This window comes from Rattus norvegicus, chromosome 17 (assembly GCF_036323735.1).
Source record: "Rattus norvegicus strain BN/NHsdMcwi chromosome 17, GRCr8, whole genome shotgun sequence".
NCBI lineage: Eukaryota > Metazoa > Chordata > Mammalia > Rodentia > Muridae > Rattus > Rattus norvegicus.
Window position 1 is genome coordinate 29,374,761 of NC_086035.1, and position 16,608 is coordinate 29,391,368.

The window sequence follows — 16,608 nt, forward strand, 5'->3', positions numbered from 1 at the left end:
TTTTTTTTTTTTTAAGGAAAAGAAATAACCCACCTCTTGTTTTCTCTAGCTTTAAAAGAAACCAAATTAAGACGGAAGCCTGAAACATTTAAGGAATTAGGAAAAGCCCATGGTTTGCCTGCGAAGCCCGGGCTGTACGGGATTTCTCTCTCCAGACCAGCCTGGCCTTGAATTCATAGAAATCTGCCTGCCTCTGCCTGCCAAATGCTGGGATTAAAGGCGCGTGCTAGCACGGCCTGATGTAACCTCCTTTCCATACATCCCAGGAACACCTGCCAAGGAGTGGCACTGTCCAGAGTGCACTGGGTCCTCCTACCTCAATCGTAAATGAAGAAAATGTCCCACAGTCATACCTACAGGCCGCTCACGGGGGCAGTTTCTTCTTTTTAGATGACTCTCACTCCTTGCATGTTTGTACCACCCAATTTCCTGAGATGGCAGCCCTTACAGGCCGTTTGGCTGATCTCTGGACTCGACCTTCTTTATTGCAGTAGAAATACCCTCGGCCCAAACTGTCCCCAGGTGTTGCCAAGTGTACCAAGTGGGTAGTCATTGCCCCCCTTGTTGACAACCATTGGTGTGACATGTGTGTTCACACTGACAGAGCTGTTTGTTAGGTGATGTGCTGGTTTGGGAAAAACCACCAGCTTGATGGAGTTGGGACCCAGGACCAAAGTGCATTTTTCTTGTCTATGCTTGGTAGATGACTTAGAAAATTGCTATATGGGCTGGAGAGATGGCTCAGCGGTTAAGAGCACTGACTGCTCTTCCCGAGGTCCTGAGTTCAATTCCCAGCAACCACATGGTGGCTCACAACCATCTGTAATGAGATCTGATGCCCTCTTCTGGGGTGTCTGAAGATAGCTACACTGTACTCATATAAATAAAATAAAATCTTTAAAAAAAAGAAAGAAAGAAAATTGCTATGCTGAACACAACTGGTTCATATTACTGCCCTTATGGAAGAATAGTTAAAATGTTTATGTATTTTTATGTGCATGGGTGTTTTCCCTGCATATATGTTTGTGTATCACCTTTATGCTTGGTATCATTTGGAGCTACAGATGGTTGTGAACTGCCCTATGGACGTTCAGAATCCAACCAGGGTCCTCTGAGCCATCTCTCTACCAGTGGGGATAGTTTTCAAAAAGTATTAAAAAAAAAAAAAAGAAGAAGCTTCTCCTGTTATTTTCCCAGTTTTCCTCCACTTGATATTTGGTGTGTATCCAGATCACTTTCCATGTTTTCTTTGTCAATTGTTCATTGCTACTTCAAGATCAACTTACAGGGAGAAAAGCTACACTGTGGTTCATGGTTTGAGGCCATGGTCACCTGGCCCTGTGGCTTTTAACCTGTGGTAGAGCAGTGTGAGCGTCTGGCAGAGAAAATCTGTCCTTGCAGCTCCTTCCGTGTGTGGAAATGTTTACCGTTGGCACAGTTCAATCTATGTATATGTATATTTAATCCTTTGTCCTTTGGGGGTATTCTTATATTTTTGGTTGTGAGCCTAGCCTTTAACGGCTGAGCCATCTCTCCAGCCCCTTTGGTGGTATTCTTTTTTTTTTTTTTTTTTTTTTTTTTGCCTTTTTTTTTTTTATTAACTTGAGTATTTCTTATATACATTTCGAGTGTTATTCCCTTTCCCGGTTTCCGGGCAAACATCCCCCTCCCTCCTCCCCTTCCTTATGGGTGTTCCCCTCCCAACCCTCCCACCATTGCCGCCCTCCCCCCATAGACTAGTTCACTGGGGGTTCAGTCTTAGCAGGACCCAGGGCTTCCCCTTCCACTGGTGCTCTTACTAGGATATTCATTGCTACCTATGGGGTCAGAGTCCAGGGTCAGTCCATGTATAGTCTTTAGGTAGTGGCTTAGTCCCTGGAAGCTCTGGTTGCTTGGCATTGTTGTACTTTTGGGGTCTCGAGCCCCTTCAAGCTCTTCCATTTCTTTCTCTGATTCCTTCAATAGGGGACCTATTCTCAGTTCAGTGGTTTGCTGCTGGCATTCGCCTCTGTATTTGCTGTATTCTGGCTGTGTCTCTCAGGAGCGATCTACATCCGGCTCCTGTCGGTCTGCACTTCTTTGCTTCATCCATCTAGTCCAATTGGGTGGCTGTATATGTATGGGCCAAATGTGGGACAGGCTCTGAATGGGTGTTCCTTCAGTCTCTGTTTTAATCTTTGCCTCTCCCTTCCCTGCCAAGGGTATTATTTTTCCTCATTTAAAGAAGGAGTGAAGCATTCACATTTTGATCATCCGTCTTGAGTTTCGTTTGTTCTAGGGATCTAGGGTAATTCAAGCATTTGGGCTAATAGCCACTTATCAATGAGTGCATACCATGTATGTCTTTCTGTGATTGGGTTAGTTCACTCAGGATGATATTTTCCAGTTCCAACCATTTGCCTACGAATTTCATAAACTCGTTGTTTTTGATAGCTGAGTAGTATTCCATTGTGTAGATGTACCACATTTTCTGTATCCATTCCTCTGTTGAAGGGCATCTGGGTTCTTTCCATTTTCTGGCTATTATAAATAAGGCTGCGATGAACATAGTGGAGCACGTGTCTCTTTTATATGTTGAGGCATCTTTTGGGTATATGCCCAAGAGAGGTATAGCTGGATCCTCAGGCAGTTCAATGTCCAATTTTCTGAGGAACCTCCAGACTGATTTCCAGAATGGTTTTACCAGTCTGCAATCCCACCAACAATGGAGGAGTGTTCCTCTTTCTCCACAACCTCGCCAGCATCTGCTGTCACCTGAGTTTTTGATCTTAGCCAATCGCACTGGTGTGAGGTGAAATCTCAGGGTTGTTTTGATTTGCATTTCCCTTATGACTAAAGATGTTGAACATTTCTTTAGGTGTTTCTCAGCCATTCGGCATTCCTCAGCTGTGAATTCTTTGTTTAGCTCTGAACCCCATTTTTTAATAGGGTTATTTGTTTCCCTGCGGTCTAACTTCTTGAGTTCTTTGTATATTTTGGATATAAGGCCTCTATCTGTTGTAGGGTTGGTAAAGATCTTTTCCCAATCTGTTGGTTGCCGTTTTGTCCTAACCACAGTGTCCTTTGCCTTACAGAAGCTTTGCAGTTTTATGAGATCCCATTTGTCAATTCTTGATCTTAGAGCATAAGCCATTGGTGTTTTGTTCAGGAAATTTTTTCCAGTGCCCATGTGTTCCAGATGCTTCCCTAGTTTTTCTTCTATTAGTTTGAGTGTGTCTGGTTTGATGTGGAGGTCCTTGATCCACTTGGACTTAAGCTTTGTACAGGGTGATAAGCATGGATCGATCTGCATTCTTCTGCATGTTGCCCTCCAGTTGAACCAGCACCATTTGCTGAAAATGCTATCTTTTTTCCATTGGATGGTTTTGGCACCTTTGTCAAAAATCAAGTGACCATAGGTGTGTGGGTTCATTTCTGGGTCTTCAATTCTATTCCATTGGTCTATCTGTCTGTCTCTGTACCAATACCATGCAGTTTTTATCACTATTGCTCTGTAATACTGCTTGAGTTCAGGGATAGTGATTCCCCCTGAAGTCCTTTTATTGTTGAGGATAGCTTTAGCTATCCTGGGTTTTTTGTTATTCCAGATGAATTTGCAAATTGTTCTGTCTAACTCTTTGAAGAATTGGATTGGTATTTTGATGGGGATTGCATTGAATCTGTAGATTGCTTTTGGTAAAATGGCCATTTTTACTATATTAATCCTGCCAATCCATGAGCATGGGAGATCTTTCCATCTTCTGAGGTCTTCTTCAATTTCTTTCTTCAGTGACTTGAAGTTCTTATTGTACAGATCTTTTACTTGCTTGGTTAAAGTCACACCGAGGTACTTTATATTATTTGGGTCTATTATGAAGGGTGTCGTTTCCCTAATTTCTTTCTCGGCTTGTTTCTCTTTTGTATAGAGGAAGGCAACTGATTTATTTGAGTTAATTTTATACCCAGCCACTTTGCTGAAGTTGTTTATCAGCTTTAGTAGTTCTCTGGTGGAACTTTTGGGATCACTTAAATATACTATCATATCATCTGCAAATAGTGATATTTTGACCTCTTCTTTTCCGATCTGTATCCCTTTGATCTCCTTTTGTTGTCTGATTGCTCTGGCTAGAACTTCAAGAACTATATTGAATAAGTAGGGAGAGAGTGGGCAGCCTTGTCTAGTCCCTGATTTTAGTGGGATTGCTTCAAGTTTCTCTCCATTTAGTTTAATGTTAGCAACTGGTTTGCTGTATATGGCTTTTACTATGTTTAGGTATGGGCCTTGAATTCCTATTCTTTCCAGGACTTTTATCATGAAGGGGTGTTGAATTTTGTCAAATGCTTTCTCAGCATCTAATGAAATGATCATGTGGTTCTGTTCTTTCAGTTTGTTTATATAATGGATCACGTTGATGGTTTTCCGTATATTAAACCATCCCTGCATGCCTGGGATGAAGCCTACTTGATCATGGTGGATGATTGTTTTGATGTGCTCTTGAATTCGGTTTGCCAGAATTTTATTGAGTATTTTTGCGTCGATATTCATAAGGGAAATTGGTCTGAAGTTCTCTTTCTTTGTTGTGTCTTTGTGTGGTTTAGGTATAAGAGTAATTGTAGATTCGTAGAAGGAATTCGGTAGGGCTCCATCTGTTTCAATTTTGTGGAATAGTTTGGATAATATTGGTATGAGGTCTTCTATGAAGGTTTGATAGAATTCTGCACTAAACCCATCTGGACCTGGGCTCTTTTTGGTTGGGAGACCTTTAATGACTGCTTCTATTTCCTTAGGAGTTATGGGGTTGTTTAACTGGTTTATCTGTTCCTGATTTAACTTTGATACCTGGTATCTGTCTAGGAAATAGTCCATTTCCTGAAGATTTTCAAATTTTGTTGAATATAGGTTTTTATAGTAAGATCTGATGATTTTTTGAATTTCCTCTGAATCTGTAGTTATGTCTCCCTTTTCATTTCTGATTTTGTTAATTTGGACGCACTCTCTGTGTCCTCTCGTTAGTCTGGCTAAGGGTTTATCTATCTTGTTGATTTTCTCAAAGAACCAACTTTTGGTCCTGTTGATTCTTTCTATGGTCCTTTTTGTTTCTACTTGGTTGATTTCAGCTCTGAGTTTGATTATTTCCTGCCTTCTACTCCTCCTGGGTGTATTTGCTTCTTTTTGTTCTAGAGCTTTTAGGTGTGCTGTCAAGCTGCTGACATATGCTCTTTCCTGTTTCTTTCTGCAGGCACTCAGCGCTATGAGTTTTCCTCTTAGCACAGCTTTCATTGTGTCCCATAAGTTTGAGTATGTTGTATCTTCATTTTCATTAAATTCTAAGAAGTTTTTAATTTCTTTCTTTATTTCTTCCTTGACCAGGTTATCATTGAGTAGAGCATTGTTCAATTTCCACGTATATGTGGGCATTCTTCCCTTATTGTTATTGAAGACCAGTTTTAGGCCGTGGTGGTCCGATAGCACGCATGGGATTATTTCTATCTTTCTGTACCTGTTGAGGCCCGTTTTTTGACCAATTATATGGTCAATTTTGGAGAAAGTACCATGAGGAGCTGAGAAGAAGGTATATCCTTTTGCTTTAGGATAGAATGTTCTATAAATATCCGTTAAGTCCATTTGGCTCATGACTTCTCTTAGTCTGTCGACATCACTGTTTAATTTCTGTTTCCATGATCTGTCCATTGATGAGAGTGGGGTGTTGAAATCTCCCACTATTATTGTGTGAGGTGCAATGTGTGTTTTGAGCTTTAGTAAGGTTTCTTTTACGTATGTAGGTGCCCTTGTATTTGGGGCATAGATATTTAGGATTGAGAGTTCATCTTGGTGGATTTTTCCTTTGATGAATATGAAGTGTCCTTCCTTATCTTTTTTGATGACTTTTAGTTGGAAATTGATTTTATTTGATATTAGAATGGCTACTCCAGCTTGCTTCTTCTGACCATTTGCTTGGAAAGTTGTTTTCCAGCCTTTCACTCTGAGGTAGTGTCTGTCTTTGTCTCTGAGGTGTGTTTCCTGTAGGCAGCAGAATGCAGGGTCCTCGTTGCGTATCCAGTTTGTTAATCTATGTCTTTTTATTGGGGAGTTGAGGCCATTGATATTGAGAGATATTAAGGAATAGTGATTATTGTTTCCCTTTATATTCATATTTGGATGTGAGGTTATGTTTGTGTGCTTTCATTCTCTTTGTTTTGTTGCCAAGACGATTAGTTTCTTGCTTCTTCTAGGGTATAGCTTGCCTCCTTATGTTGGGCTTTACCATTTATTATCCTTTGTAGTGCTGGATTTGTAGAAAGATATTGTGTAAATTTGGTTTTGTCATGGAATATCTTGGTTTCTCCATCAATGTTAATTGAGAGTTTTGCTGGATACAGTAACCTGGGCTGGCATTTGTGTTCTCTTAGGGTCTGTATGACATCAGTCCAGGATCTTCTGGCCTTCATAGTTTCTGGCGAGAAGTCTGGTGTGATTCTGATAGGTCTCCCTTTATATGTTACTTGACCTTTTTCCCTTACTGCTTTTAATATTCTTTCTTTATTTTGTGCGTTTGGTGTTTTGACAATTATGTGACGGGAGGTGTTTCTTTTCTGGTCCAATCTATTTGGAGTTCTGTAGGCTTCTTGTATGCCTATGGGTATCTCTTTTTTTAGGTTAGGGAAGTTTTCTTCTATGATTTTGTTGAAGATATTTACTGGTCCTTTGAGCTGGGAGTCTTCACTCTCTTCTATACCTATTATCCTTAGGTTTGATCTTCTCATTGAGTCCTGGATTTCCTGTATGTTTTGGACCAGTAGCTTTTTCCGCTTTACATTATCTTTGACAGTTGAGTCAATGATTTCTATGGAATCTTCCGCTCCTGAGATTCTCTCTTCCATCTCTTGTATTCTGTTGGTGAAGCTTGTATCTACAGCTCCTTGTCTCTTCTTTTGGTTTTCTATATCCAGGGTTGTTTCCATGTGTTCTTTCTTGATTGCTTCTATTTCCATTTTTAATTCCTTCATCTGTTTGATTGTGTTTTCCTGGAATTCTTTCAGGGATTTTTGCCATTCCTCTCTGTAGGCCTCTACTTGTTTATTAATGATTTCCTGTGTTTCCCTAAGTGTGTTCATGTCTTTCTTGAAGTCCTCCAGCATCATGATCAAATATGATTTTGAAACTAGATCTTGCTTTTCTGGTGTGTTTGGATATTCCATGTTTGTTTTGGCGGGAGAATTGGGCTCCGATGATGGCATGCAGTCTTGGTTTCTGTTGCTTGGGTTCCTGCGCTTGCCTCTCGCCATCAGATTATCTCTAGTGTTACTTTGTTCTGCTATTTCTGACAGTGGCTAGACTGACCTATAAGCCTGTGTGTCAGGAGTGCTGTAGACCTGTTTTTCTCTCTTTCAGTCAGTTATGGGGACAGTGTGTTCTGCTTCCGGCGTGTAGTTTTTCCTCTCTACAGGTCTTCAGCTGTTCTTGTGGGCCTGTGTCTTGAGTTCACCAGGCAGCTTTCTTGCAGCAGAAAATTTGGTCTTACCTGTGGTCCCGAGGCTCAGGTTCGCTCGTGGGGTGCTGCCCAGGGGCTCTCTGCAGCGGCAGCAACCAGGAAGACCTGTGCCGCCCCTTCTGGGGGCTTCAGTGCACCAGGGTTCCAGATGGTCTTTGGCTTTTTCCTCTGGCGTCCGAGATGTGTGTGCAGGGAGCAGTCTCTTCTGGTTTCCCAGGCTTGTCTGCCTCTCTGAAGGTTTAGCTCTCCCTCCCACGGGATTTGGGTGCAGAGAACTGTTTATCCGGTCTGTTTCTTTCAGGTTCCGGCGGCGGTGTCTCAGGCGCAGAAGTCCTGCCGCTCCTGGGCCCTCCCCCACGGGACCCTTTGGTGGTATTCTTAAAGAAACTGTTTCCCACTCCATGGACAGTGCCCTATGTCTAAAGGTTTTAATGTTTTATGGAATATTTTTTTTCTTTTTTCTTTTTTTCGGAGCTGGGGACCGAACCCAGGGCCTTGCGCTTTCTAGGCAAGCGCTCTACCACTGAGCTAAATCCCCAACCCCGGAATATTTGTTTTTAATATTCTACAAAAGTCTCTTTTCTTGTTTTTCTCAGTGAAGTATTATTCTTTCTTTCAGGCTGACCTGGAAATCACAATTCTCCTACCTCAGATTACAAGAGTGGGCAGCCACCATTCTTGATTTCATCTGGACTCTTTTCCTGTATGCAAGTATAAGGTAAAGATCACCTGTCTCTCAACCTCACTACAACCCTCTGGGGTAGATCTTATTCATCACAGATGAATAAGCCTGAGCTTAGAGAAAAGAGTTAGGCCAGCCTGGGCTACATATTCTCTTCTTTCTCTCTCTCTCTCTCTCTCTCTCTCTCTCTCTCTCTCTCTCTGGCTCTAGGCTCATGCTAGAATGGAGGACATGGGGTTAATTCACTCTCATTCCAGTGTAGATGTGCAGGTCCACTTGCACAAGTGTACAGAGTTGACCATGAAAAGCTCTTCCTTTTGGCTCCCACAGCCCATTTATCCTCCCAGGAGGTACTCACTGCTGACATTTCTTGGATAGCCATTTGGGAATATTATTGTGGGCACGGGGCACACAACAGAATTCACAGTGATTGGTCACCTTGTAGACGACTGTAATTGAAGTCACATCTTCCAAAGATGAGGGCGGCTGGCCTTGACTTCTTTCTCAAAGAAGTTGCTGGGTGACCCTGCAGATCTCACCAGCAGGTCACCAAACCAGCCCTGCAGCCACCTCCCCTCCACCCACACTGACCTAAATATAAGCAGACACAAGAAAAGATGTAGCAGGTAGCCGGCTAGGATAATGCTTCTTCTGTCCTCAGGGGCTTGTGGGTAGAATCCAGGGAGTCTATGGGCAGGGATAGGAGCCAGTCCAGCCAATCCATTCTTGTTTCCAATATCTTCTGGGTGGAATTTAGCATTCTCTTTCAATCGTGAATTCAATCAACAAGTTGTAGTAGCATTAGCAACAGCTGTGGCAACTTTGTCACCGATAGAAACTACAGGTGTTTCCCCATCACACACAGTTGTGTGTATCTTAAAATATCACTTAAATTCCCTCTTGTGATTGCTACTAGAACTTGTTGTATTGTGTGATAAGGAAGAAGCAGCTTCACATGAGTGGAGTAAGCTACACTGGAAAAACAGGACTGAACCTAAATAGGCAAACACAGGAAGCAGAGAGTGGGTAGATGGGAGCTGCTGGGAGGGAGAAGCAGGTGGTACTAATCAATGAGTACAAAGGTTCAGTTATGTAAGGTGAATCTGCTGTGTGACACGTTAACGACACTTACCGCACGCTTAGGGAACTGCTAAGAGGTTAGCACTTGTGGTAAGCATTCTCTCTCATAATATGGAGAGGAATGAATGAAGGGATGAAGAGATAAATAAGGTTGGAGTATGCCTTTGAAGATGAATATATTTATGACAGATTCTAAGGGAGTTTCATGGTTAGACACTCACCTTCAAACTCTAAGACATTATATAATATATGATATGTGTGTTATATATTAGACATAGATTTTTATGTCAGTAGAACCTTATTAAAACAGCTCAATAAAATGTATTATTATTAAAGTATACTTTTAAAATGATTTTGATAACTGTATCGCAGTAACGATTGTATGTACAATTGAACATACAGTTGTAACAAAAGTCACATACACTTTGTTTTGTAAACTTTAGAAAGTTATTCGGAAAAGGGTCCATAAATGCCACCTGATTGCCAAAGGCACCCAAACCCAGAAGATTCCAGAGGGCTCTGTGGGATGTCTGCATCCCTTACAGGTGACCCTCAATCTAGAATGGCTCAACTTGTGTGGGGTTTTGGTTGTATTTTTCCTGAATGATGGTTTAAGAGTCTTGAAGTGTGATTTTGGGGTCTTCTCCTTGGCTAGTAATATCCAGGGTGATGATGCTCTGTGGCAAGGCTGGGCCATGGCTCTCTGTCAGTGCTCCAGTCATAAGGAGAAAGCAACTGAAGCTCTGGCACATGCCATATGGTAGGCTGGCCGAACTACCAGCCTTGACTACTCCCAATACCTTCAAGGTTATGACGATGTGGGATGGTGGTGGGGGAATCACAAACCATATCCAGTCAAGCAATCTATGGCCTAAACCAAGCCCTCCACAGACAGGGAGACTGTGGTCTTTTTGTCTTGCTCGTTAAGATGCAGGGACCGCAGTGTACTCTGTCATAGCCACTGTTAGAACAGTGATATGTTCCAAGAGAGGCAGGTCTGTTCCCACCACACCCACAGTGAAGGGGTCCCCGTGAACCTATAAGATGGTCTGTATTTTTCATCTGGAGAACCAGAATGCCAAAGCTTTGCTAGAGTCCTCCACCCTCGCAGGTGAAGAGGGAGCAGCCCCTGTTCTCACTGTCCTCATTTGCAGTTTCCAGAAGAATATGCTGCTGATGTGAATTCTGCAAAGATTCGGATGCTGATCCAGACCCCTCAGGCTGGGACCCACATGGGTGGTCTGAGCCTGGGAGCAGGATACCACAGGCAAGATCCAGACAATAGAATTTCCCAAAGAACCCTCACAGGAGAACCAAGGATTCTTCTAATTCACCCTCCTTTTTCTCAACTGAACCCAAAAGGGACCAAGAGGGTACAGAGAGAGAAAGAGAAGCATAATTAAAAAAAAAAAAAAGCAAGTCCTCTTAAAAAACAAAAAACAAAGGACAAAGAAACAGTCTTGGAGAACAGGGGAAGACTCAGAACAAATATAAAATTAATCTCCTACTTAGCCTATTGAATATTTAAACACCTAAAATGGATTCTCAATGCCCTGAATGCAGGTGATTTTCAAACCAAGTTCCTAAGGAGGTCTCTGTTCAGCACAAGGAGATAAGAAGTGACCAAAAAAAACATGGAGATCTGGATGTAGGGCCTAAAGAAACCATAAGGCTGTTTGAGATGCTTACGCAACAGTTTGGACTGCTCATTGCTCTGGCTGTCCTTTCTTCTTTCTGACTTAGTTTTTAAATACAATTATTTTTTTTTTCACCCGAGTCACATATTTTATAGCTGAGTCTTTTGGAACATCTTCTATCCTTGAAGTCAGACTCACCCATGTAGAGAGGAAAGCGCACTTACCTGTCTGGTGTCATCAACAGGATGTTCCTCTTTCTCTTGAAGTGTGCAGGGCTCGGCTTCCTTTGTACTAGGCTGGCTACTGCCTAAGCCCTGCAGGAGGAGGAGGAAAGAGAGTGAAACTGAGTCCCTGGGATATGCCATGTGTGTGGAGAATCTGTATGTGGAGCAGGGAGGAAAGACCAAGCTGAACAGGACAGTAGACGTCCAGTGTTATCACTTCTTGGTTCTAGTCCAACAACAGTGAAGGCTGAAGTCTATTCTTGAATGGCAGAGGTCTATGGCCTAGGGGGAGGGTGTATTTGTTAAAGGTTCTTGGAGGCTCTGAGGCAGCTTTCTGTTACTCTCATCCATCTCTCCATCACTCTGCAGAGCTAGGGGAACTCACTGTGGCACTGCCTTAATCTACCACCACCACTATTCCTGTCTGACAAACAGCCTCCAATACTACTCTTTTTACCGGTCTTCCAGGTCTGCTTCTTTCTTATTTTTCTCCATCTCCACTTTAGATGGCTTTTCCTTTCTTACATCTTCCCGATGTTTCGTTCTCAGTTTTCCTCCATAACTTTTTTCTTTATTAAGCATTGAAGAGATACTGAGAGCTTTTCCCACTTTGAATCACCCCTAGATATTACTATAAAATTTTGATATTTAAGATTGGCATCCAGTAGTTCATACATTCAAGAGGCTATGAAAGGACTCTTTATAGTTGATTGATACCCTCCAAAATTAAAACAATCATTTCATCACTGCCTATGTAGGTTATCACAACCTTGAATATTATTTTGTATTGATTTCTGCTGGGGGTGGTATTCCAAGGACTATTTTGTTAGTTCGCAGTAGAAAGCTAGAAGACAAATGGGACCCTCTGGCCTAGCTCCTGGAGTTCTTGCCATGCAAATTTGATCCTGATGGTCCTTTTCAAAGGTCTGTGAGTCACTTAGGCTATTTAATACACTAGCATCCTTTAATACTGTGAGAAAGATTTATATCTTAACTACTCATAAAGATGAAAATAGGGCAGAAGCTCAATGATTTATGTGAACACTTCATGTGAAAAAGACCTGGAGGCTTTAGTTAACTACAAGATTTATATAAGCTGAAAGTGTTAAGTGGCTTTGAAAAGACAAATATAGACATTGAATGTATTACCAGAAGTGGAACATTCCAAACACAGGCAACACCAGCAGGGCAGTATTCCCACTAACAGCCAAAGAACATACTTAACACTGATCACCGTGGAGCAACCAGAGAACTGTGAGTCTCACGTCTGCATGTGGACACACAGTGGAGGAACCTCATGCATAATCTCATTACTCCAAAGTGCCTTGTTTCACATTTTTTGGGGGCCAGGGGAGATGACCTCCTAGTATGTTTGCCAAAAATGAGTGAAAAACCAAAAAGCACACTGACTGAATAAACAGAGGAATTTGGTTGGGATGGGTGTCGAGAGGAGGCGTTAGATTGCACGGTGGAAAAGGCCATCAGGATTCAGAGGAGCCTGTCTATTCTGAGTACTCCAGGAACACTATTAGTCATAGCAGAGAAGGGAACTGCAGAAGGAATGCTGACGGGAGGGGCGTTCTTAAATTCAAGTCATCGTCTCAGAACCATTTTCCCCATTGTTCTCACTTGCAGCTCATCACCATCCGAACCCTTCTGATGGACAGTAGAGATATTGTTTTAAACCATGTCATTATCCTCAAAAGAGACAGAAGCTCTTCTGTCTCCAGGATGCCTCCTAAAGCTAGTAACACACGACATTTACTCTTGCATGATCTGCTATGTATTGCTTCATCTGATTTCTCTTTTGAGATTATTTTGGGGTATCTTGGGCTGGCCTTGAATTTGGTATACAGCTGTGTATGATCTTGGACGTCTGATTCTCTAGTTTCCATCTCTGAAGTGCTGGGATTATAGATGTGCACAAGCATACTTGGTTTGATGTGGTGCTGGGGATGGAACCTCAGCTTTGTGCATGCTAAGTAAACACTCTACCAACATAAGCCAGATCTCTAGCAACTAATATTTCATTTCTAGTCTCATCTCCAGTGATAGGGCCAATGGCATGTCATCATTACAGAAGGCCTGATCATAAGGCCTATTCTTCTTCCTCTCTGCATAGGGTGCACTTCAGAGCTCGTTCCTTTTGCAGTGTCTAAGACTAGCACACTGTCCTTGCCTTCAGTAGCTATTGATTTTCTTTTTAATTCTTCACTCCTTCCTGGGGTGGCTTAGCAAGGTCACTCTGCACTGTTACAGCACTCTGCATTGGGTTATAGCTCTGCCTGAACCTTATACCTTATGCTCCTTAAATCAATAGCCTTGTCATTTTTCCTGTTTGTTTTGGTTTTAGAGACACTGTCCTCCATCCCAGCACAGGCAAACTATTATAAACTGTGCTACCAAGTTGACTACCAATTACAGGGAAGGGCAACAGGAAATGTAAAATCTATGTGTTTCCTTGACTCTTTGCTTTGGCCCAGGAATAGCTTAGCCTATGAGCAGTGTTTTAAGGTAGAGTTACTGAGCAAGATGATGTTTGGTGCCAGAAGTGAAAACATTAAGCTTTGGCTTCCAAAGATTTGTTTTCCTTCCATGCTTTGGAGGTTTATCAATCATATTGCCTAGTCATAGAGTCTTAGAGAATCATGGAGTCTACACCTCCTTGGCTGATTCTCTAGTTTACCTCCGACAATGCGTTAATCTTAAGCTAGCTTCACTGTGCCATCCCAAATCTGACTTTACGTCAGATTTGGAGTAAATTGTGTATGCCTTGCCTGAGTAACATTGATCAGCAGGTAAGAGAAGTGACTGTTGCTCCAGAGGACCTGGTGTTGATTTCCAGCATTTACATGGTGGTTTATAACTGTCTGTGACTCCAATTCTAAAGGATCCGACACCTTCTTCTAGCCTCCAAGGACACCAGGCATGCATATGGTTCACAGACAAACATGCAGGCAAAACACATACATACATAAGAACAAAAGAATTGTACTTGCTAGTGTGGGACGTAAGATCATGCCAGGAAGTTTGGTAAGGTAGAGCAGGTCTAGACCCGGAGACTCAGTGGGCATACACATGAGGATTAGGTGACTTCCAACTTCCTGCCAGACTCCTGACTTGGAACATGTGTCATGCTTCTCACATAAAAGACACGTGACCTGACTGCTATGTCTACTCTTTAAACCCAACAGTCTAAAGGTAATCGGGACTGCAATGTAGCTCTGTGGTAGAACCTTTCCTTACCATATGCCAGAGGCATGAGTGGGTCCTTGAATAACAAAACCAAAAGTTGATTGGTTTACTCTTTTTTTTTATGATAGATTTATGATTTCTTGAGAGACAGACCTTACTGTTTGGATATGTGAAAGGAGGTGTTAAGACTCCATGTCTAAGCATGACAAACATTCATCTCCTCCTCTGAAACAATGAGGAATCTGGGGGGTGATCCCAGGCTGTATGAGATCTGGAAATAGGGATGAGTAATGTACTTCCATTAGGTGGATAGTTTAGGTATTAACAAGTTTGAGAGTCATGGAGGATAAATTCCTTTACCAGCAGCTGGTAAAATCAGAAACCAGAAGCGCTGGACTCTGATCACTGGTCCAAGGATCTGAATTGTGTCTCTGGCCCTGGGTGGAGACTTGATGTTCTGAACTGTCTGGAAAATCATGAGATTAGATGTCTAGCTGGAGGCTATCTGGTAAGGGACAAAGGCGTACTATTGTTCACTCCCTAAAGAGAGAATCCAAATGGTTCTGTCAATCACCTGGACATGAAGGCACCTCTCAGGGAAAACTGTTCAAGAGACTCCATAGAGCATACTTAAAAGTGTAGGTCAACACAATGGTCTCTGGCCATTGGCCACTCTCACCTGTGAGTGTGTGCTTTTTCCACTCTCCAATAAACTCTACCTTGGACATTCTGCTGTGTGTCTTGGCTTTTAACAGAGACTATGATGACCCAGGAGCAGAGCTGAGCTAAGACTAGCCTACCCCAGTGTTTCATGTTGACTTTGCTGTCTGTATGGTGACTGTGAGCCTCAAAGAGGCATGGAATGAGAACAAGCTATAAGGCTATTGTTTAGGACCTTTGACCTAGATTGTGCCTCATCACCAAGAAAAGCCTGTTCTGGGAAATTTCAGGTTCAACAAACAAGATACTACGGAAGTGACATTTGTGATCTGGAGATTTTACGTCACGCCTGTTGTTCTGCTCCTTCTGGGGTGTCATTCTTGGGTTCTGCATGCCTGTTAGTGTGATGGGAGTGAGGAAGCATACAAGAGTCACACACAAAAAAACGTTTCTTAGATTGGATTGCTTTAAAGAGAGAGAGAAGGGAGAAAAGCAGCAGCGTGGGAGTGGGTGCTAGGAAATCCAACTGACAAAAGTATGCACATGTTTGTGCTAAACTAAAAGATCTCATGGGACTGTGTAAACAGCATGGGTAGCCTACAGATCCCCTCAAGATTGCTTTGGATTGTACAAAACTCATCCTTATATTGCAACTAGCTGTTTCACTCTGAGACCTGACATGCACAGAAGGAACCCTAATCCATATCTCTGAAGAAAGATTGTTCCCAGACCTCTTTACAATCAGAAGCACAGAGCTTCCCCAGCAGCCACAGGCTTTCTGGGATTCTTTGACAACTCTTCAGGGAAAAGGATTTTTTCTTTAATGATCAGGAGTCTGAAATTCCTGGTCAGGAGTAAAGAAGAAACTCCATTTTGGGGGACATTGAAACTGTTTTGTTCCTTGCTTCCTAGTGCCTATCTTTTACCGTCCATCCATCCCTCCCTCCATCCATCCATCCCTCCCTCCATCCATCCATCCATCCATCTATCCATCCATCCATCCATCCATCCCTCCTTCCATCCATGTGTCAGTTCAATCACTAGTCTGAACACAGAACCTTGAAGTACGTGCTAGATAGCCATTTGCTCCCTATTCAAATGTTCCTGTCTAGAAGGAGAAATTCAGATAATGTACAAGACATAGAAAGTTCAGAGTCCCAAGGCCATATATCATATAGGCAGTCGAGTTTGCAGGAAGCTCAAGAGATGCAGCTTTAGGGCTGCATCATCTGAGCTCAACTGGCCTTTCCAGTGATGGCCTTTGAGTCACCCACACTCTTGTAAATAACCCCAACAAACTCACTGGCTCGCCCTGTGGTAGACTTGGGTGTGATCATTTCTTTGGTCTGTTGTTGGTGTCCTATCTAAGGTAAACAGATGTTTGCTCAGCTCTCCTCAGGAAAAGGCGCACAATAAGAAATAACTGCAAGTGTTCTAGAACCAGGAAGGAAGGAGAAGAAAGGCTGGGCATGAGGAAGGAGAAAAAGAGGTAGCCTCTGAGAGAGTCCAGGGCCATGGTAGAGGTGGTAGACCAAGGTGCTGAGACTGAGGTGAAGTCCAACTAAACAGAGAAGTGAGGGGGGACTGTTCAGCTGGGCGGTGGCTCAGACTATGTCTAATCATGTACAAACAAGCCTCGCTTTCCTGGGTGTGCCCAG

General features: G+C 42.6%; 1 protein-coding gene across 5 annotated transcripts in view; it reads right to left on the reverse strand.

Annotated features, from left to right (window-relative positions):
* Positions 1–16,608, reverse strand: part of Cdyl (chromodomain Y-like) — a 221,109-nt gene that overhangs the window by 186,064 nt on the left and 18,437 nt on the right. For all 5 annotated transcript variants that reach the window (XM_063276581.1, XM_039095879.2, XM_017600600.2 and 2 more), the window contains exon 3: positions 11,096–11,185. In XM_063276581.1, coding sequence (XP_063132651.1) covers positions 11,096–11,185 — 90 coding nt within the window. The remainder of the gene's footprint in view (positions 1–11,095; positions 11,186–16,608) is intronic.